At 44.4% G+C, this 21,589-nt stretch overlaps 1 protein-coding gene across 8 annotated transcripts in view; it reads right to left on the bottom strand.

Annotated features, from left to right (window-relative positions):
- The window catches only part of sema4d (sema domain, immunoglobulin domain (Ig), transmembrane domain (TM) and short cytoplasmic domain, (semaphorin) 4D), a 75,288-nt gene that overhangs the window by 9,083 nt on the left and 44,616 nt on the right, over positions 1-21,589 (bottom strand). For 7 of the 8 annotated variants that reach the window (XM_071341066.1, XM_071341039.1, XM_071341015.1 and 4 more), the window contains 13 exons: positions 15,043-15,179; positions 12,973-13,118; positions 12,825-12,887; positions 12,582-12,680; positions 12,110-12,203; positions 11,526-11,642; positions 9,857-10,008; positions 7,403-7,578; positions 5,552-5,708; positions 5,128-5,350; positions 4,792-4,907; positions 218-390; positions 36-82 (listed from right to left, as the gene is read on the bottom strand). In XM_071341066.1, the coding sequence (XP_071197167.1) occupies positions 36-82; positions 218-390; positions 4,792-4,907; positions 5,128-5,350; positions 5,552-5,708; positions 7,403-7,578; positions 9,857-10,008; positions 11,526-11,642; positions 12,110-12,203; positions 12,582-12,680; positions 12,825-12,887; positions 12,973-13,118; positions 15,043-15,179 (1,700 nt within the window). Of the gene's footprint in view, positions 1-35; positions 83-217; positions 391-4,791; positions 4,908-5,127; positions 5,351-5,551; positions 5,709-7,402; positions 7,579-9,856; positions 10,009-11,525; positions 11,643-12,109; positions 12,204-12,581; positions 12,681-12,824; positions 12,888-12,972; positions 13,119-15,042; positions 15,180-15,414; positions 16,301-21,589 lie in introns of those variants that run through there. The other variant, XM_071341056.1, reaches the window with a different exon arrangement.

Genomic DNA, 21,589 nt, shown 5'->3' with positions numbered 1-21,589 from the left:
CTGCCAATAGCTAGTCAGTATGCAGAGGTACAGACCTGAGGGACACTTGTCTGCATCCCCGTTAAGGCTCTGGATCAAGTTCCTGAAAAACAAAACAGAACTGACATTAGGTAGACGTACATCAGGGTCGACACTTTCAGGTTACACTGAGGCAGTAAAAACACGTAGGTTTTGCATTGTGCTGATAATCCTAATGCCATAATAAAAGGAGTGTTACCGGTGTGTGAGGCCCTGGGTGTGGAAGATGTTGACACAGGTGGAAGAATCTGGGTCCCAGGCACAGTAAGGGTCCCGGGTCAAGATACAGTCTGAACAGGATGGGTACTTGTCACAGAACGCAGTAGGAGACTGCACCACGCCCGAGTCCGAGCCAGCGTACAGGGACCTCGTCTGTGAACACAACCACACACATAGGTCTGTGATGGTAGCCGAATACCGTGTAACTGACTGTTATGGCTGAAAACCGCCATGAAAATAAAATAACTGTCAAATATATTTAAAATAGGCCTACATTCATTTTGGGCTACTTATTTAATAATTAACTGTATTTTCATGTAGATAAACTTCACCAAATAGCGGGAGTGTTTACTAATGATTATAAGGGATTGTTTTGCTAACATAGTCCGTCTACATCTTCTCTTTCCAATTGTCGTTTCAAGCTCCAGCAGCTAATGCGCTAGTTGCGCGGGGCTGTCAAAGCGCTAGCCTATAGGCTATGGCACTTCAGTACATTTAAAAAATATATAATAGTGTACTTCCTTTTATACAAGGCACGTTTTCATTGCTTGCTAGTAAATAAATTAAAATCGGTCTTCTTTTAATAGTGTGACTATTCGTTAATTATTCAACAGCAGTTAACATGGTTGTTCTGGCTCTGAGGCGTATAATGCGCCAAATGGACAATGTGTCAATCATCTCCAACCTGGCATGGAATATTTCGACAAGGAAATCTTTTATTCCCATTTATAGACTAATCAACGCTGATAAATAGGCTATGAACGTTGCGTTTATTTGTTTCCATTTTAATATTGTTAAATTTCAACTTCATACTATCGCATAGCTGTCTCTCTCACCTTCATACTTTCCTTGTCAATTCATTATCTTATATCCTACTTTCAGAAAGCCTAAAGTAGGCCTAGATTTTTTTTTAACGTTTTCATGAAAAAAATGATATTTGCTCGAGTCTGACATACGCTGGTGGCTTTGATTGATGGGTGCTTTTACGCGTGTGTGTGTGAGTTCGCTGATTCTCTCTATAGGCCTATGTCCATTCAGAAAGTGTCCTAAAGTAGCCTGTCTGGACTCCCATCTCTTTAATACGAATCGAATGCTCCCGTCATGATTTTTAAATGACACATTTTCAGTAAAGGCCCTTTCTCACCAAGTCCGTTATTTTCAAATCGAATAATTAGGAAGAAAAATAATCTATACGAGCACGTCTGTTCACACCAGTTGCAAAATATCGTCCTGCAACAATCTCTATTTTTTCGTAAAACATATTTTCTTCATTCGATAATAAAGTTGTTGACCAATTGAAATTGTTATCTGGGACACTGCCACTGACAGGCTGCGCAATTCACGTTGTGTGAATTCATTTCTGTCTGTTTTTTTTAACGTTTGCAATGCAGCAAAGTATCAATTTAGCCAATGTAAACACATTACACCAGATCTAGGCTACACGTCACTCTCGCCATTCAAACCCCCACGCCAGTTCATTGCCAACGCTGTACTGTAGCCTATTTTATAGCCATTCAGCAAGCAAGAGGATCAATCCATGCTTCTCTCCTTGAATAGACCTAGGCCTATTAGTTTTAAACTATATACACTGAACAAAAATAGAAACACAACATGTAAAGTGTTGGTCCCATGTATCATGAGCTGAAATACAAAAATTGTATTTCTCTCAAATTTTGTGCACAAATTTGTTAACATCCCCGTTAGCAAGCATTTCTCCTTCACCAAGATAATCCATCCACCTGACAGGTGTGGCATATCAAGAAGCTGATTCAACAGCAGGATCATTACACAGGTGCACCTTGTGCTGGGGGCAATAAAAGGCCAATCTAAAATGTGCCGTTTTGTCACAAAACGCCACAGATGTCTCAAGTTGAGGGAGCGTGCAATTGGCATGCTGACTGCAGGAATGTCCAACAGAGCTGTTGCCAGAGAACTGAATGTTAATTTCTCTACCATAAGCCGACTCCAATGTCGTTTTAGAGAATTTGGCAGTACGGCCAACCGTCCTCAACTTCAGACCACGTGTATGGTGTCGTGTGGGCGAGCGGTTTGCCGAAGTCAATGTTGTGAACAGAGTGCCCCATGTTGGCGGTAGGGTTATGGTATGGGCAGGCATAAGCTAAGGACAATGAACACGATGGCAATTTGAATGCACAGAGATACCGTGACGAGATCCTGAGGCCCATTGTCGTGCCATTCATCCACCGCCATCACCTCATGCTTCAGCATGATAATGAACAAGGATCTGTATACAATTCCTGGAAGCTGAAGATGTCACAGTTCTTCCATGGCCTGCATACACCCCAGACATGTCATCCATTGAGCATGTTTGGGATGGTCTGGATCGACTTGTACAACAGCATGTTCCAGTTCCCGCTAATATCCAGCGACATCGCACAGCCATTGCAGAGTAGTGGGACAACATTCCACAGACCACAATCAACAGCCTGATCAACTATGTGAAGGAGACGTGTCACGCTGCATGAGGCAAATGGTGTTCACACCAGATACTGACTGGTTCTGATCCACCCCCCCCTACCTCCTTTTTTTAAAGGTACCTGTGACTAAGAGATGCATATCTGTATTCCCAGTCATGTGAAATCTATAGATTAGGGCCTAATTTATTTATTTGAATTGACTGATTTCCTTACATGAACTGTAACTCAGTAAAATCTTTGAAATTGTTTTGTTTATATTTTTCAGGCTAATCGTTCAAAAGCTATAGAGAAAGGGAAGCGATATGCCAAGGGAGAAGGCTATATATATATATTATAGGAAAACTAAAGTAAGTCTACAGTACCACTGTTGCTATTGGCAACCCTAAAAGACAGACAACAAAATCCACCAGAGTTGACCCTCATCAATGAGTGGTGGCACAGATTTAGTTAAAGCTCAAATGAAAAATGTGTCAACATAACCAAATCAAATTTGTCACATACAACAGTGAAATGCTTACTTACAAGCCCTCAACCAACAAAAGATAAGTAAAAACTCAACCAACCTTTGCTTCAAATGTGTATCAGCGGCTGATCATTGGACGGTTTTCTATTTTCTAATGGTTGTCAATTTTATCTTCATATAGCCTATCACTATATAGCCCCATTAAAACGCTCATCGTCAATTTATAGGACAGGCTACATTGATTTAGCATCATCCTATAATGTAGATTTTCTTTGATGTCCTACAGAAAGGATTTGAAGCTATGCCAGCATATGTGCGAGGAATGATGAGGTGCCAGTTTTGCGTTTCCTCGGGTTGCCACTGAATGAAAACGTAGCCAAGCTCCTTTCATGATTCATCCTATAGAATGCATAGCCTATATCCTAATATTGTCAGAAGCATAATGTTTCTCCAGTAGTATAGGATTTCTCTCATCACTGCGTCCTCTTGACACTTTGAACAACACATTGTCACAGAGGATGACCGCAGCAGCATTCGAAGACTCAATCATGGACACTCTTACTGACAGTTGTGGCTGCTTTGTGTGATGTATTGTTGTCTCTACCTTCTTGACCTTTGTGCTGTTGTCTGTGCCCAATAATGTTTGTACCATGTTTTGTGCTGCTACCATGTTGTATTGCTACCATGTTGTTATCATGTGTTGCTGCCTTGCTATGTTGTTGTCTTAGGTCTCTCTTTATGTAGTGTTGTGTTGTTTCTCTTGTTGGGATGTGTGTTTTGTCCTATATTTATATTGTATTTATAAAACATTTTAAATCCCAGGCCCCTGTCTCCGCATGAGGCCTTATGCCTTTTGGTAGGCCGTCATTGTAAATAATATTTTGTTCTTAACCGACTTCCTTAGTTAAATAAAGGTTAAATACAAATATATATTTTTTAAAGCAGCGTTGGGGAAGTTATGTGAATTGTTAGGAAAAGTGGGGGCAAAATGGTGAATGGTTTAACTTGAACTTGAATAATAAGAATGAAATGCTACTGATAATAGCAAAGTGTAATAGTAGTGAAGTTGCAGAGAAAAGCCACGTGTTTCTTTTGAGTCTGAAACACGCCAATTACAGTAACCTCAAATTCCAAGACCGTCACAGACTTATACCTTCAAAGTCAACACATTCTATGAGGCACAGTTTTTACAGTGTCTGTAAAAATGCTTAAATGCCGTGTAAGTCTGGCCCGTAGAGAGCAAACAATGCTCATTATTCATTCACCGAGAGAAGTTGTGGTTTTAACGTCGGCGCAGACTTGTCGTCTCTGGTCGGTAACTTCCCCTTTTTCTACTCTCGAGTTGAACAGTTTTACATAGACACGAAAGCCAAAGTTAGTGGGGAGGTAGACTTCTCAAATGAAGAAATAAAGCTTAGCTTGTCTTGGGTATTCAATAGCTTAGTTTTATTGGAAATGGCTTAACAAGAAAAACGTTGAAAAGGAACTTGAAAGAGATTATTTTTGCTCCCTTTAATCCATTGTACACGATGCGAACTGCTGACTGACGTTTCGCCGTCTTCCTCAGTTTTAGTGTTATCACAGGAGAGGAGAACTCACTTTCCCGTGAGACACAGATGTGAGAGTCTCCTTCCATATTACTCTTTGACTTACCCCTTGTGATGACAGAAGCAAGGTTTTGATAGGCTCAGACTTGTGGAGAAGCTGAATCTCTTCCACTGTATGGACCAGCCCATCATACACCACCGATTTGTGCAGGATTCCTTTATCTGAAGGGTTAGAGGGGGAAACGTCAACGTCATATCAAGGACTGAAAGACGTCCCTTTTGTCTTAAATCAGGAGCTGAGAGTTGATCATAATCCCATCAAATAAACACCTTTCACAACAACATTTTAATTAACTGAATTAAAAATGGAATTGACCCTAACTCCCACACAACACTGTCCTCTGAGCCTCAGCCAGCTCCCGTGAGAAGCGTTCGTGCCTACCGGTCCCAGTGAATATGACGTCATATAAATTGTTGTCCAGCGCCTGCACCCTCTCCACAGCGATCTGGGTGTAGCTGACGTCCTTGGTGATGAGTTTGGGCCCGTTGCCGATGGGAAGGACGGGGTCTTCCAGTAAAGGATGGTCCTTAACAAACTGCAGGGTCTTGTCAGGCAGGTGGAGAGAGCTGCTGATGTTCTGGAGACGGTGGTGGTTGTTGATGCACTACAGATGGATAGGAGTGAGAGGGATAATGCTATGAAGGATACAACGCTCTATCTAACCCAGTGCAAATATGACAATTCAATCCAACTCAAAATTGGGGTCAATGGAAAACAGTGGGGAAGCATATGATTAAACATAACTACAAAAAAATTAAAAAGATGTAGACATGTTTAGAAGGTGATGTCAGCAAGCAACACTTACAGCTCCTGGGCGAGGGGTGGGAGTGATCCCGTTGTACCTCACCCACTTGGTGTGAGACTGTTCCACTGTGGCTTTCTGCATGTACTTCCCCTTGGAGAATACATTTTCTACTGACAACATGTCGTAGGCACACACTGCAGACAGCCCTACGTTTCCCCTGAACAAGAAAGAGACAAAGACGATGTCACAAAACACCCTTCCACAAGTGGGTGTTACCACTGCCATTTTGAGATGTGGTCGCTCCTATACCTGTGCAGTTACTGTCATTACACTAGTAACACCATGGTAAAATGACAGTGTCTTCAGAAAGTATTCACACCCCTTTACTTTTTCCACATTTTGTTGTGTTACAGCCTGAATTTAAAATGGCCTACATACAATGCCCCATAATGTTAGTGGAATGTAAACAAATTAAAATGAACATCTGAAATGTCTTTAGTCAATAAGTATAAGGTGTTAAACCCCTTTGTCCATGCAACTTGTGTGTGCAATAGTGTTTAACATGATTTTTGAATGACTACCTCATCTCTGTACCCCACATATACAATTATCTGTAAGGTCCCTCAGTAGAGAAGTGAATTTCAAACACAGATTCAACCACAAAGATCAGGGATGTTTTCCAATGCCTCACAAAGAAGGGCACATATTGGCAGATGGGTGAAAATAAAAAAAGCAGACATTGAATATCCCTTTGAGCATGGTGAAGTTATTAATTACACTTTGGATGGAGTATCAATACAACCAGTCACTACAAAGACACAGGCGTCCTTCCAAGCGCTGACTGAATTTAGTCGACTGGTCGATTGTTTGGTCGACCGAGATTTCTTTAGTCGAGCAGTAGTCAAAAAAATGATTCATGGTGTACAAGACAACTGTCTGATTTACGCCTATGAGAGGACTAATCCATTGTGGAGGCTGTGGGGATGGTACAGTCCATCACTTTAAGACACGTGTTACTGAAATTGTACATGATAAAGAACAATGGTGCAACACTAACACAAATATTATTATTTTATAACTAATGCGCTCTCCCCTGCATTTGTTGGCAGTCGCTGTCGGCGGTTCTGAAACAGCGCGCTGTTGAATTGGCGCCTTTTTCCTAGACCATGTTTCAATCAAGCATTTTCGTTTTAAAATAAAATAACAATAATTAGCGTGAACAATAAATAAACCGTTGCATTTTGGCAATTGCATTCGACTGTTTAGTCTTTGCTGTAATAAAGGCTTTACAATTTTGTTTTAAACATTACAACACTCTCTGGTACGCTTTTAATGTATTTAGTGTTTTATAAACTGTTCCAAACAGTCAGAAAAAGTTGATTGTAATCTAACAGCATCTGTTTGGAAACATAACATGCAGGCAGAGCTTGTTCCTTACCTTCATCTCCAGTATTTAACAACTAGTCACATTTATTCCACACATCTGACTTCCCCTTTACTTCCTGAGAAACCAGTACACATTCCCCCGTTTAGAGTTTATTTAACACGTCCTCTGCATCCATTTTGCTGTCACGTGTGTTACGTTATTCGGAGTTTGTGATAACCAATTCATTGATGTGATTATGATATGCTATAGGTCAGGCCCTATTGGTCACGTGCATGCGATGCATAAATGTGTTACGTAAAGAGAGCAAAGGGGTTGAGGAAATAGGGAATGTTTTTCCTAAACAAATGAGAGATTAAGGTAACAAAACCCTTCAGTCAGAACTGGCTGTAATGATGTTACAGCTTCAGCAACATGGACTGCACCATTAACACTGTTGATGTTCTGTGGTGGTCGCTGCAGCAGGGACGAGAGAGAGACAACGGCTGCTAGTTAATACAGTGTCCTGACGGAGAATCCTAACTCACCACTGGGATGTGAACACTCCGTAGATGACAGTCTCTCTCCAGTCAGCAGTCTTCAGAATGAACACGTCATTAACCACGTTGAACACAAAGTTGAGCTCTGGCATGGAACACACCAGCTTGGCCTTCAGGAAACTGGTCCATTTCTTCTGTAACGTCCGCTGGCCCCCCAGATCCCCCTGCAGAGAGACATTTATATATAATAATAACATATGACACTTAGCAGACACATTCATCCAAATATCATTTATGTATAATTGATCCCTGCAGGAATTGAACCCACAGCCAGTTGAAACAAGACACAGTGAACAAACTACTGTGGTAGGAAAAAGCAAAAGTCAGAAAGAGAGAGCGACGAGAGCGAGAGAGGGGCGGGAGAGAGGGAGCGAGAGAGGGGCGGGAGAGAGCGGGAGGGGATAGAGCGAGGGAGAGAGCGGGAGGGGATAGAGCGAGGGAGAGAGCGGGAGGGGATAGAGCGAGGGAGAGAGCGGGAGGGGATAGAGCGAGGGAGAGAGCGGGAGGGGATAGAGCGAGGGAGAGAGCGGGAGGGGATAGAGCGAGGGAGAGAGCGGGAGGGGATAGAGCGAGGGAGAGAGCGGGAGGGGATAGAGCGAGGGAGAGAGCGGGAGGGGATAGAGCGAGGGATAGAGCGGGAGGGGATAGAGCGAGGGAGAGAGCGGGAGGGGTTGGAGCGAGGGAGAGAGCGGGAGGGGGTAGAGCGAGGGAGAGAGCGGGAGGGGGTAGAGCGAGGGAGAGAGCGGGAGGGGGTAGAGCGAGGGAGAGAGCGAGGGAGCGAGCGGGAGGGGGTAGAGCGAGGGAGCGAGCGGGAGGGGGTAGAGCGAGGGAGAGAGCGGGAGGGGGTAGAGCGAGCGGGAGGGGGTAGAGCGAGCGAGCGGGAGGGGGTAAAGCGAGCGAGCGGGAGGGGGTAGAGCGAGCGAGCGGGAGGGGGTAGAGCGAGCGAGCGGGAGCGGGTAGAGCGAGCGAGCGGGAGGGGGTAGAGCGAGCGAGCGGGAGGGGGTAGAGCGAGCGAGCGGGAGGGGGTAGAGCGAGCGAGCGAGCGGGGGGGAGAGCGAGAGCGAGCGAGCGAGCGGGGGGGAGAGCGAGCGAGCGGGGGGGAGAGCGAGCGAGGGGTGGAGAAGAGCGAGGGGTGGAGAAGAGCGAGGGGGGAAGAGCGAGAGAGAAAGAGCGAGGGAGGGGAAGAGCGAGAGAGGGAGGGGAAGCGCGAGGGGAAGAGCGAGGGGAAGCGCGAGAGGAAGAGCGAGAGCGAGGGGAAGAGCGAGGGGAAGAGCGAGGGGAAGAGCGAGAGTGAGAGAAAGAGCGAGAGGGAGGGAAAGAGCGAGAGGGAGGGAAAGAGCGAGAGGGAGGGGAAGAGGAGAGGGAAAGAGCGAGAGGAAGAGCGAGAGGGAGGGGAAGAGCGAGAGGGAGGGAAAGAGCGAGAGGGAGGGGAAGAGCGAGAGGGAGGGAAAGAGCGAGAGGGAGGGAAAGAGCGAGGGAAAGAGGGAGGGAAAGAGCGAGAGGGAGGGAAAGAAAGAGGCGAGGGAAAGAGCGAGAGGGAGGGAAAGAGCGAGGGAAAGAGCGAGAGGGAGGGAAAGAGCGAGGGAAAGAGCGAGAGGGAGGGAAAGAGCGAGGGAAAGAGCGAGAGGGAGGGAAAGAGCGAGGGAAAGAGCGAGAGGGAGGGGAAGAGCGAGAGGAAGAGCGAGAGGGAGGGAAAGAGCGAGAGGGAGGGAAAGAGCGAGAGGGAGGGAAAGAGCGAGAGGGAGGGAAAGAGCGAGGGGGAGGGAAAGAGCGAGGGAAAGAGCGAGGGGGAGGGAAGAGGGAGGGAGGGAAGAGCGAGAGGGAGGGAAAGAGCGAGAGGGAGGGAAAGAGCGAGGGAGGGAGAGGAGAGGGAGGGAAGAGCGAGAGGGAGGGAAAGAGCGAGAGGGAGGGAAAGAGGGAGGGAAGAGGAGGGGGAGGGAAAGAGCGAGGGGGAGGGAAAGAGCGAGAGGGAGGGAAAGAGCGAGAGGGAGGGAAAGAGCGAGAGGGAGGGAAAGAGCGAGAGGGAGGGAAAGAGCGAGGGGGAGGGAAAGAGCGAGGGGGAGGGAAAGAGCGAGGGGGAGGGAAAGAGCGAGGGGGAGGGAAAGAGCGAGGGGGAGGGAAAGAGCAAGGGGAAGCGCGAGGGGAAGAGCGAGGGGAAGCGCGAGAGCGAGGGGAAGAGCGAGGGGAAGAGAAAGAGCGAGAGAAAGAGCGAGAGGGAGGGAAAGAGCGAGAGGGAGGGAAAGAGCGAGAGGGAGGGAAAGAGCGAGAGGGAGGGAAAGAGCGAAAGGGAGGGAAAGAGCGAGAGGGAGGGAAAGAGCGAGAGGGAGGGAAAGAGCGAGAGGGAGGGAAAGAGGGAGGGAAAGAGCGAGAGGGCGATGAGGCAGAGAACGTCGTGGTAGTGCCAGTGGCAGATGGTTAGCCGTTCCGCTGACGTGTCCTGACCTTACAGACGCGTGCTATCCTGGGGATGAGCAGCTTGCCAAAGAACTCGTACTCCACAGACACCTCAGTGAAGAAGTAGTAGATCTTATCGTCCTCGCCTTCTGCACTGTTCTTCCCCTCTCTGATGACATCAGCAAAAACAAAACTGGGTTCTATGGGGTCGAGAGAGATATTCATGGTCAGTGGTAAATAAATGGTTTCTCTGCATATTGAAAAAGAGAACCACACAAGAGTTCTATTCCGCTAGCCACCACCTCGCCTAAACAGGTGTGTGTTTCTTTCGCCTCCAGATTTGTCTGTATATTGAACAGAGTGAAGAAAACTTGAAGGTTGATCAGCTGTTACTTTTTAGAGGATCTTTGATGTAAGCTCCTTAAAACCCTTTACACTCGTGGGAATTGGCCTATATGGGCAGGGCTAAACAGAAATGTCTCTCACAGAAGAAATATAAAAAGCATATGCATAACCATGGTAGCAATTGAAAGGGAACAGTTTGGAGATTATGGGAAAATTATTAGACCAAAGTTGAAGACAACAGTTCACTTGACAAGACTGAATCCAAACATTGGATTGTTGATTTTATGTGCATTTGACATTTAAATGTACTCTTAGCTGCATAACAGACTCTGAAAATACTCTGGATACATTCAGTAACATAAGAATATTCCTGGAAAATGTTGGGTAGGTGCAACATAAAACCAAAAAAAATGACACGGGTTTGAGTGAGAGGACTAACTGGTGTCTACAAGTGGCCACACACACACACCTCTCCAAAATGTGCTTTCAATGCACTTTTATGACTCAAAGAAGAGTCTTCAACTATACGTTTTTGCTCTCCTAGCTGTGCCGTGGAGGAACTGACACTAGCACACGTGTAGTAGTTTGGAACAACTCCGGGTCTCAACCATCACAGTTGTTTAACGCAATCCAAAAACGACCCATTATCAATCTAAATCTGGGTCAGATGGGCATCATTTGAAAGCTTGATCTATTGCCAACATGACTAGCTAAGTTATAAAATACTATCTTTAATGTTTTCACGAGGCAATTCAGAGTCAGATTGTAATTTTGGCGCAGATAGAAACGAGTCACGAGTGCATTCAGGTGTGTGTTCAGCTGAAAATGGTCTTCACAACAGACAAACAAATAGGCTCATTCTGTTCAGAACAACCCAGAGTATGACGCCATGTCATCTTCTAACTCTATATCATATGACATCAGTTTTATGATATGGAAATGTGAAGTGCACATTTGGATTTACAGGTGTTTGAGTTGCTTGTATGACATCAAAGCTGTATTTATTATAATCCTCAATGTCTCATCTTTCAAAATACATAGAGTCCTCTTCATTTACAGCTTTTCCCTCACTCAAACAAAAATGTGCAAAAGTTACCCAATTAGCGGGATAGATGAGGGCAACTTCTTGTTGTGTGCGGTGCTGAATGGATTTCAGTCAAAACCCATACAGTGCTGTGAAGTGCAGAGCCTGAACTCTGATGTAATTTATTGCATGTTACTGTACAGCCACTGCGTTCCAATTTAGGTGCTTATCAGTGTCCAAATCTGCCATTTTCAACCCGTAAACGGGTACGAGTGTAAAGGGTTCAAGTGTAGTAACAATGATACGGTCAATTCCTTATTTGGAGAGGAGCGGGTATCACATCCTTACCGTTCAGCCAAGATGTTGAATACTCTGTCCGCAACAGACTCTGTGAAAGAGAATATCTGGAGATGATCGGCTCACTTCCTAAGAAGTTATACGATGTTCCAGAGTAAAGTTCTCCATCTAAAAAGAAAGACAGGAAAGAAAACACATAAGATGTAGCTATAATAAAGATCTATGTTTTTCTCTAAACCAGGTTTGGTTGTTTTTCAGGCCTAAATACCTCAAAATAGTATAAATCAAGATAATGATATATTTAGGGCTGTGTACCAAAAAAGCAGTTGATGAAATCTGGGTCTACTACCGGTGAAATCTGGGTCTACTACCGAAGAAGAAATCTGGGTCTACTACCGAAGAAGAAATCTGGGTCTACTACCGAAGAAGAAATCTGGGTCTACTACCGAAGAAGAAATCTGGGTCTACTACCGAAGAAGAAATCTGGGTCTACTACCGAAGAAGAAATCTGGGTCTACTACCGAAGAAGAAATCTGGGTCTACTACCGATGAAATCTGGGTCTACTACCGGTGAAATCTGGGTCTACTACCGATGAAATCTGGGTCTACTACCGATGAAATCTGGGTCTACTTACCAACCATGACCGTTGTGAAGCTCTGAGATGGGTCAAAGGAACACTTCCCTCTCCCATCCTCCGCTGGACCCTCCAGACTGAAATCCTTTAGGGACTGATGAGAGCACAATTATGATTATTACACAGTAATGATTACTTACTGTGAAGTGAAAGTTGAATTTCAACATGGTGTGGACATTAAGAGATACTAAAATCGATTAAATTCCTTTCATTTTTACCTCAAAATAAAATAAAAAAGGCATAATAAAATGTAAAATAAAGAGGCGGCTGTCACCAGTGATCCAGAGGTGGCAGGTAGCCTAGCGGTTAAGAGCTTTGGGACGAAAGGTCGCTAGTTCAAATCCCTGGATTGACCAGGTGCCAAAATATAAATATGTCGAAGTGCCCTTGAGCAAGGCATTGCTCCTTCCTGTAACTCGCTCTGGCTAAGAGTGTCAACTAAATGACTAACACGTAAACGTAATCCACTTACCAGGTAGTGACAGACAGGCTGAAAGGCATGTGTCCCACAGACATACAGGCGCTTGTCGTCCAACACTTGTAACACCCGGATGTAGTTTAGACAGTCTGTCTGTGAAACACATCAAAAAGACACATTTACACCTGGCTGACAGAGATAACTGAAATAAAAACGAATGGAGATACTGGAGAGCTGAGACATGGCTTCCTTTCACACAGATCTGAAGTCAGGCGTTTGATGGAATAGCAGACATACCTCTTTAGATTTCCCTTTTACGATGCACATCGTCATGTGGTTTTCAGGGACCTTCCATTGAACCTACAGGGAACCATTCAAATAGAACAATTATTAAAGGCAAACTTTAAAGTTGAGACTTTTTGAAAATGATAAAACCTTTCTGTACCTTGTTGTTCTTGATTGACACATTGGTCATGCGGAGTTCAAAGATGGCCTCCCTCGCTCCCACGTACAGCACATCCTTATCCTCACTCAACAACAGAGTGGAATAGTTGAAGATGCCGGGTTCAGAGAACTCCACCAACTTGAGCTCTGTTGATAAACAAGACGCGCAGATTTTAAACATTGTCCAATGCCAACTACCCATGACTGAGTCTAGGTTAAAAGTCAAGTCAAGCAATTTCCCAAAGTTACAGAAAAAAAAGCAACTCATGATTTCCTTATTGCTTATCTACAATTTCCACAGTGCAGGATGTATAAGCCTAGTGTTCCTCTCAGATATAATAACGGGCCAGTCCAGTCTAGATCTGTTTAGGGGATATGAACCAGTCTCCTTTGTGCATCTCTGCGAGTGCCTATCATTATGGCTCCTCAGAATGCTTTGTGTGAGTGTGGTGATTGATGGGGAAGCTGGCAGTAGTTAGCATTAGGTAGAGGTGTGAGAGGGCACAGGTTTTCAGCCACCTACCCGGGCAGAAACACTCTCAGACACTGAAAGACAACACTGACTGGCTGGAGGGAAGGGATCCATTTTGTTTGGAGTGAGTATCAATTTATTGCATTGAGCCATGACATAATTAGTTACTCAAGAGCTTCAAGTTCCTCGGTGTCCACATCACTATAGATCTATCATGATCCAAACACACCAACACATTAGTGAAGAGGGCACGACAGCGCCTCATCCCCTTGAGGAGGCTGAAAAGATGTGTCACGGGCACTCAGATCCTCAAAAACGTATACAGCTGCACCATTGAGAGCATCTTGACTGGCTGCATCACCGCTTGGTACGGCAACAGCAAGGAGCTACAGAGGGTGGGGAGTACGGCCCAGTACATCACTGCCATCCAGGACCTCTTTATAGCAGGCGGTGTAAGACGAAGGCCCAGAAAATTGTCAAAGACTTCATCCACCCATAGCCTGTACCAGTGCACCAAGTCTGGAACCAACAAGCCATAAGACTGATAACAAGACCACTAAACAGCTAATCAAATGGCTACCCGGACTAGGACTGATCCTTTCTTGCGTGCACACACACACAGCTGCTACTGTCTATTATCTATAATGTTGCCTAGTCACGTTATCTCTACCTATATGTACATAGCCACTTCAATTATGTTACCCCTGCACATCGACTAGGTACTGGTACGCCGTATGTATGTATGCATGTATATGTGTATATATATAAATGCCACGTCATTACCTGGTACTCCCTATATATATATATGTGTGTAATGACGTGGCAATTATATATATACACACAGAGAGTACCAGGTAATAACATGGCTATATATATAAATAATGTGTGTGTGTGTGTGTTATATATATATATATATAGCCACGTTATTACCTGGTACTCCCTGAATACATATATATATCCAAGTTATTACCTGGTACTCACGGTATATATATAGCCACGTTATTACCTGGTACTCACGGTATATAAAGCCATGGTATTACCTGGTACTCCCTGTATATAGCCATGTTATTACCTTGTACTCCCTGTATATAGCCATGGTATTACCTGGTACTTCCTGTATATATAGCCATGTTATTTTTACTCGTTGTTATTCCTCGTATCACCATTTTTATTTTTAACTCTGCGTTGTTGGAAAAGGACCCGTCAGTAAGCATTTCACGGTTAGTCTTCTCTGGTTGTTTACGAAGCATGTGATAAATAAAATGCGATTTGATTACTGGAGCTATTTATGTCAATAGCAGCATACAAACTGTTACTGAACCTCCTCCCCCTTCAAGAAACACAGCATGAAAGGCTGAGAAGAGACTCAATGGAGACTGATGTCTTTAAAATAGTGAACCCTGGGTGAATGTTTGAGACTTTTAGAAGAAAATGACCTCCCCCCATCTTTCCAGTAAATCATTTCTCTAGAGTCCATTGGTTCTATTGTCCCTGGCAAACTTAATCTAGCGTACCGTCCTCAAGTATTTGAGAATACTTGACCCAGGTCTGCTGCAGTGTGATTGTATGTGAGGGAAAGCGCTGATCATGTTACCATACCTTCGTGTTTCCAAGAGGTCCGGGGAATGCTGTGGGGTCCGTGTGTAGAAACCTCAAGGAGTAGACCCAAGAACACACCTAGAACTCCGAACACCATGTTGGATTCCGGGAGCAGCTTCGGAACCGTGAAGTTTCCTCTGATGACAACAAAATACAAGAAGGTTGGTTTAATACACAGTCTCTTCTCCTCAGACACACAGATATACTAATCACCAGCAGAGAGACAGCTGTTAACACAGTAAACCCACTTCCTCTCAGATATGGCTACTACGACCGCATCCTCCTCTTTTCAGCTCATTTGGTTAACTACAGACACAAAGAAACTGAAACACACAAAACAAATGATAGAGAAGGTTAAAAAAACATTATAACCTTGTAGTTTGGCCCTGTGACTGAAACAGTCAACACTCAGCGTCAGTGGATAGATACATAAACAGACATTCTGAGACCGCTTAGACTTGCTTACACATTGTGACAGCGGAACCGATTCCTGTCCTGTATTCTAATGACTCAAAATCACAACCGAGTGTGGCACTTTGTCATCAGTAAATATATTGTAATACTCTGAGGCCCGAGGGGGTGCTGTTGGCCCGAGGGGGTGTGTGACTGTCACAAGAGCAAACTAGAACAGCTACTATACATGTGCTTTTTCTTATGGCTCAAGTAACTGTTACTCCTCTCAAACAGAATACCACATTCACACTATTTCACATTGCCAACCAAAGACATTTCACAGCATCTCTCTCAACTCCCATCAACTATGTAAATGACAGACCTGCTATCAAAGGACCAGCTGCTACTGACAACAGCTGTGTAGCCTGTGTTTGTGTAATACAAAGTACAAGACTGCGGGCGTTGAGTTCAGGTAGGGTAAGGAGGGAGGGAGAGCATGTGATGACAGGGCCCTGAACTAACTGGATGGGAGTCGCTCAGTCTGACAGAGAGAGAGAGGGACCATGTGCTCTTCATTTAACATGAAAGCCATGCTCTGCTCCTCTTAGGCTGGGTCATGTTCATTAGGGCACACTGTAGCCTTTTTATTTATCTATTTTTTTTTTTAAAGGCGGATCTCTTCCACAAAGGGCTTTACATGACAACCTTCCCAGCAGCATTACAGATTATATAAAACATGTAATCCCGATTTTACTGTCCTTTTCTATGTACTAATTCACAGCAGCATTATGTTACTCTGCCATTAAACGTCAGTTTCCTGACACATCCACTGACGGATCTGATAAGAAACCAATTACAAAGCTTTTTGTCTGTTGACAAAGACGATAAGATCATACAACAACCCGTATATCTATGACTTTGGAAGGCCTACCTATTTCCCCAACTATCCCTCAGACAGAGAGAGGAAGGAACGCCCTGGGTGGTGCAACTGGCAAACACCTCTCTGACAGAGTCAGGGGTCTCTGTCTATCATCCAACTGGATTGGTTTAGAACACCCATAAATACCCCAAAAGGATCATTAGGTCAAACCAGGAACGGCAACAACAACAAAAAAATCTGAAAATGTTGATGCTTGTCAACCTAGCTTGAGTTGCCCGTTACATTATGTAAAATATTTGTCAGATACAGCGACAATGTTTGACTTGTCATCGATGCTTTTCAATTACATTTTTTTTCTCCCAAAACAGTAGGCCTACGTATTTCTAGGTCAAACTGGGTCACCTGAAACCAGAGAAAAGCTCATAAACCTGTGAAATATTTGAGCCCTTAAAGCCTAACTGAAATATGAAAATACATCTCTAATCTAAATGTGCTTATTCTATCCTAGTTGTAAGATTATAATACTCTATCTTAGTCAAATATTTTGCACCTAAACGATGGAGGCAGTAACATACTATAATAGGAAATTTTATCAAATCAAAATAAATTCTTCCTAATGTGGCTGCATGGAGGATTCAAATCAGTTGCTTGTACCTTTGTAAATGTTATTCAGATTTAAAGGGTATGATGCATGAGTTTTTATTCACCAAAGTAACAGCAGTGTAGTCAAAGACAGTTGTAGTCACGATCTGGTTGCCTATAACTACAAACAGTTTAAAAAATATATTTTTTAAAACATATTTATTAACTTATTTCCAGATATCCTCTACCCACAACATTTCTCAACGTCATATGGAGAATCTACTCTGTGATAGCTAGCTCGAGCTGGCTAACGTTAGCCACTAGCCATGCAGACCGAGTGCTGGCAGTGGTGAGCAGCAATCCACCAATCACGAGGGGGTGTGATGTAAACAGATCAGATTCTCCACAAGTGGGGGCATGATCCTGCTCGGCTGCTCCAGTTCAGGTAGCTCTGCCTCCTGCACCACCAGGGGGCTTGCTTCTGTTTCTCCTGCACCACCGGGAGGGCTTGCTTCTGTTTCTCCTGCACCACCGGGGGGCTTGCTTCTGTTTCTCCTGCACCACCGGGGGGCTTGCTTCTGTTTCTCCTGCACCACCGGGAGGGCTTGCTTCTGTTTCTCCTGCACCACCGGGAGGGCTTGCTTCTGCTTCTCCTGCACCACCGGGAGGGCTTGCTTCTGCTTCTCCTGCACCACCGGGAGGGCTTGCTTCTGCTTCTCCTGCACCACCGGGGGGCTTGCTTCTGCTTCTCCTGCACCACCGGGAGGGCTTGCTTCTGCTTCTCCTGCACCACTGGGAGGGCTTGCTTCTGGCTCAAAAAGAAAAGTGGAAAATCATTCCTGCCTGCTCTAATTGTTTAGTACCTTGTCTGTTTTTGTCCTCCAATTTTTTTGTCAACTTTTTCACCTGTTCTCCATGAAGTAGGCTACTTTTTCCCCAACCCTGGACTTTTTTTAAGCGCACCACAGTAGCTGATTGATCACCACAACAGTCAATTCCGTCTGCTGGAGCCTTCTCATTGTCGATTCTTCCCCTCGTCTTCTGTGCCCAATGCCGCCCCTGGATTATTGCCTCTATCTACTTTGGATATACCACACTAATATATATATATATAGAGCTATTGGATAAGCTGATTACCTCAGCCAATGAAACAGCCCGTCCCTCTGAGGTGCATTTTCTTTGCTAGCTAACTCAGCCATTAAATCGATAAGTCTCCGCTCTCTCAACTTTATACTAGCAGTAAAAAGTTGACACCTACAATGGTTTTTCTGTATTTAAAAAAAAACAATTTTCTGCATTGTAGAATAATAGTGTAGACATCAAAACTATGAAAACACAAAAAAAAGTGTTAAATCAAAATATATTTTATATTTGAGATTCTTCAAAGTAACCACCCTTTGCCTTGATTACAGCTTTGCACACTCTTGGCATTCTCTCAACCAGCTTCATGATGAATGCTTTTCCAACAGTCTTGAAGGTGTTCCCACATATGCTGAGCACTTGTTGGCTGCTTTTGCTTCACTCTGCGGTCCAACTCATCCCAAACCATCTCAATTGGGTTGGGGTCGGGTGATTGTGGAGGCCAGGTCATCTGATGCAGCAGTCCATCACTCTCTTTCTTGGTCAAATAGCCCTTACATAGCCTGGAGGTGTGTGTTTTGTCCTGTTGAAAACCTAAATGATAGTGGGACTAAGTTCAAACCAGATGGGATGGCTTATCGCTGCAGAATGCTGTGGTAGCCATCCTGGTTAAGTGTGCCTTGAATTCTAAATAAATCAGTGTCACCCGAAAAAGAACCGACACACCATCTCACCTCCTGCTCCATGCTTCACGATGGGAACCACACATGCGGAGATCATCCAAATCACCGACTCTGCGTCTCACAAAGAAACAGCGGTTGGAACCAAAAAATCTCAAATTTGGACTCAACAGACCAAAGGACAGATTTCCACCGGTTTAATGTCCATTGCCCGTGTTTCTTGGCCCAAGCAAGTCTCTTCTTATTGTTGGTGTCCTTTAGTAGTGGTTTCTTTGCAGCAGTTCAACCACGAAGGCCTGCCATGAAGGAGCTGTTCTTGCCATAATATGGGCGTCGTTTTTTTACCAAATACAGCTATCTTCTGTATACCACCACTATCTTGTCACAACACTACTGATTGGCTCAAACGCATCAAGGAAAGAAATTCCACAAATTAACTTTTAACAAAACAAACCTGTTAATTGATATTCATTCCAGGTGACTACCTCATGAAGCTGGTGGAGAGAATGCCAAGAGTGTCCAAAGCTGTAATCAAGGCAAAGGGTGGCTACTTTTAAGGATCTAAAATATATTCTGATTTGTTTAACACTTTTTTGGTTACTACATGATTCCATGTGTTATTTCATAGTTTTGATGTCTTCACTATTATTCTACAATGTAGAAAATAGTAAAAAATAAAGAACAACCCTTGAAAAAGTAGGTGTGTTCAAACTTTAGACTGGTACTGTACTTTCGTCAAGGTGTCCGCATGTCGGCACGTCTTGCAGTCTTTTCCGAGGCCTGGTCTGTCGTGAGCAGTATGTCCTGCGCCTACGACTATTTGAAGTATAAACTTTGATCCAAATTGAGGTTAGTGATCGCTGTTCTGTTGTCCAGAAGCTCTTTTCGGTCATAGGAAACAATGTCGGAAACATTATGCCCAAAAAGTTAAGATCAGGGCCAAGAAAACACAATAGAACTGCAGCTATCCATTGCGGCACCAGGGGCTCACAAGGGAGATGGGGAAAAGACATTCAATCCTTTTACAAAGGAAAAGTGACACCGGCACAAGAGCAGGAAATTCTGGTTTCCCAACCTGAGCAGGCCCAGGTGAAGAGAAGGTGTCCTAATAGCAGTAGGCTGAAGGCCTGGGACAGGTTCATGTGGTGTGGGTGTATAGATGCTAATCACATTTCCTAGCAAGCTAAAGGTGGTAATTATTATTAAAACCTGCTTCCTTCTCACAGACGGAACAAGTTCTGCTTTCTGATAAACAAAAAGAACAAGTGCCGAGATGAAAAATACAATGGAGAAGAAGCCTGGGCAGGAATTCAATACAACTTAGTAGAACCATATGGATACCAGTTGCTGCCAAAATAACGTCATAATTTCAGCATGTGATCATCATAAGCAATGTTTTAATATAATTGTAGGCCATAGTCTGAAGCAAGAAGGGGGAGGAGACATCCGAAGGCATCATGAAGTAGAATAGCTTTTGCTTTCTCTAGGTGTAGAGTGAAAGACTGGGACAACGCATCTCATTAGAAAATAATACTTTCCCCACATTTTTACAAAACCTATAGCTTACATTTTGAGTTTCAGTATCGCAGTAAGTCTTTGTTATTTGACATGCCACCAAGTGTGACAGAACAAACAATGAAAATGGAACTAATTAACTAACTAACCAACAACCCCTGGTCTAACCTACTGACACAGTTCTGCAACCATTACAGAGATGACGTAGTAATTAACGGTTCGCCAGAGGAGGGATCGTAAAACACCACACATATTGGAAATCAGTTTCAGGCGACAACAGCTAGGAAAACTCATTGATCTGATGTAATTCAAAATACATGTCCTGGGGACAATTCCAGTTCCACACCATAACATCTAGGAATGCTAAATCAAGTCATCCATAGAATCAGAATTAGTCCCAAATTCCAACCCTAGCCAGTCACTCACAGCCTAGGACATTAAAAGGGGTCAAAGACAGAAAGACCTATTGTTTTCAAAAGACAGGGAGGGCACCGAATCTCCCTTCTCCCCATGTGCGTCATCATCATACAGTAACTGAACAATGAATGGACACAAAACACCACAGAAGGTGGAGGATGTGCACTTTCCCCACTAACCTAGTTCTCTTCCCAGCATTGCCTATCTAAATGCCAGACTAGATTATTAGGACAGAGCCAAAAGGCAACTAAAGATGATCAACCGAGAGGAGATTTAACACGTCAACCATTCGTAGTTCAGTACTAATCTATTACAATACAAGAAGAGGGGAACAAGTTGGCACTGCACCAGCCACACAGACAGAGAGATATTTAAAACTGCAGCCATAGGCCTACTGGTATGCCTCTTTAAAACTGTAGCCATGCTGGCATGTCTCTTTGAGCCCTTTGTCTATCCTGAACTCAGCTTCTTTGGACACATAGTGAGTTTGACACCTGCTCTGGTGCTCTTTGCAGTGCTACAGTGCTGGCGGGTCACAGAAAACTGGCAGGTCGATGGGTCTGCCTGCCTCAGCCTGGACATTCAGCGCCTGCCAATGCCTCCCAGCCTTTCAGGCCCTCTCCCTGCCAGCCTTCCTCTCCCCCGGCCCTCAGCACCCCGGCCTGTTGGCACTTGCTGTGATAACTCATTGATCTGACAACATCAATGTGGATGCACTCTCCTGGTCCTCCCAACGCCATCCTGCCAAAATCTGCTGCTCTTCCTGCCGTTCAGTTCCCATTGACAGCCCCTAACAATCTCTTTCGCTCTCCTCCTCCTCTTCTGGAGTGTCTCAGTATCTTCTTTCAGGATGGTTCATCCACTTCATGTCCCTCAGATACTCTGGTTTGCGGTGAGGGTGTCCTGCGAGTTATAGACCAAGAACAGTTTGTCCAAGCTGAAACAGGACATGTCAGTTCCGCTGTTATTTTGTACACCGCACATCACTAGCAAATCAATA

The sequence above is a fragment of the Salvelinus alpinus genome, chromosome 1 (assembly GCF_045679555.1).
Source record: "Salvelinus alpinus chromosome 1, SLU_Salpinus.1, whole genome shotgun sequence".
Classification (NCBI taxonomy): domain Eukaryota; kingdom Metazoa; phylum Chordata; class Actinopteri; order Salmoniformes; family Salmonidae; genus Salvelinus; species Salvelinus alpinus.
Note: the sequence above shows the minus strand (reverse complement) of the source record. Positions and strands in the feature narration are given on the sequence as shown.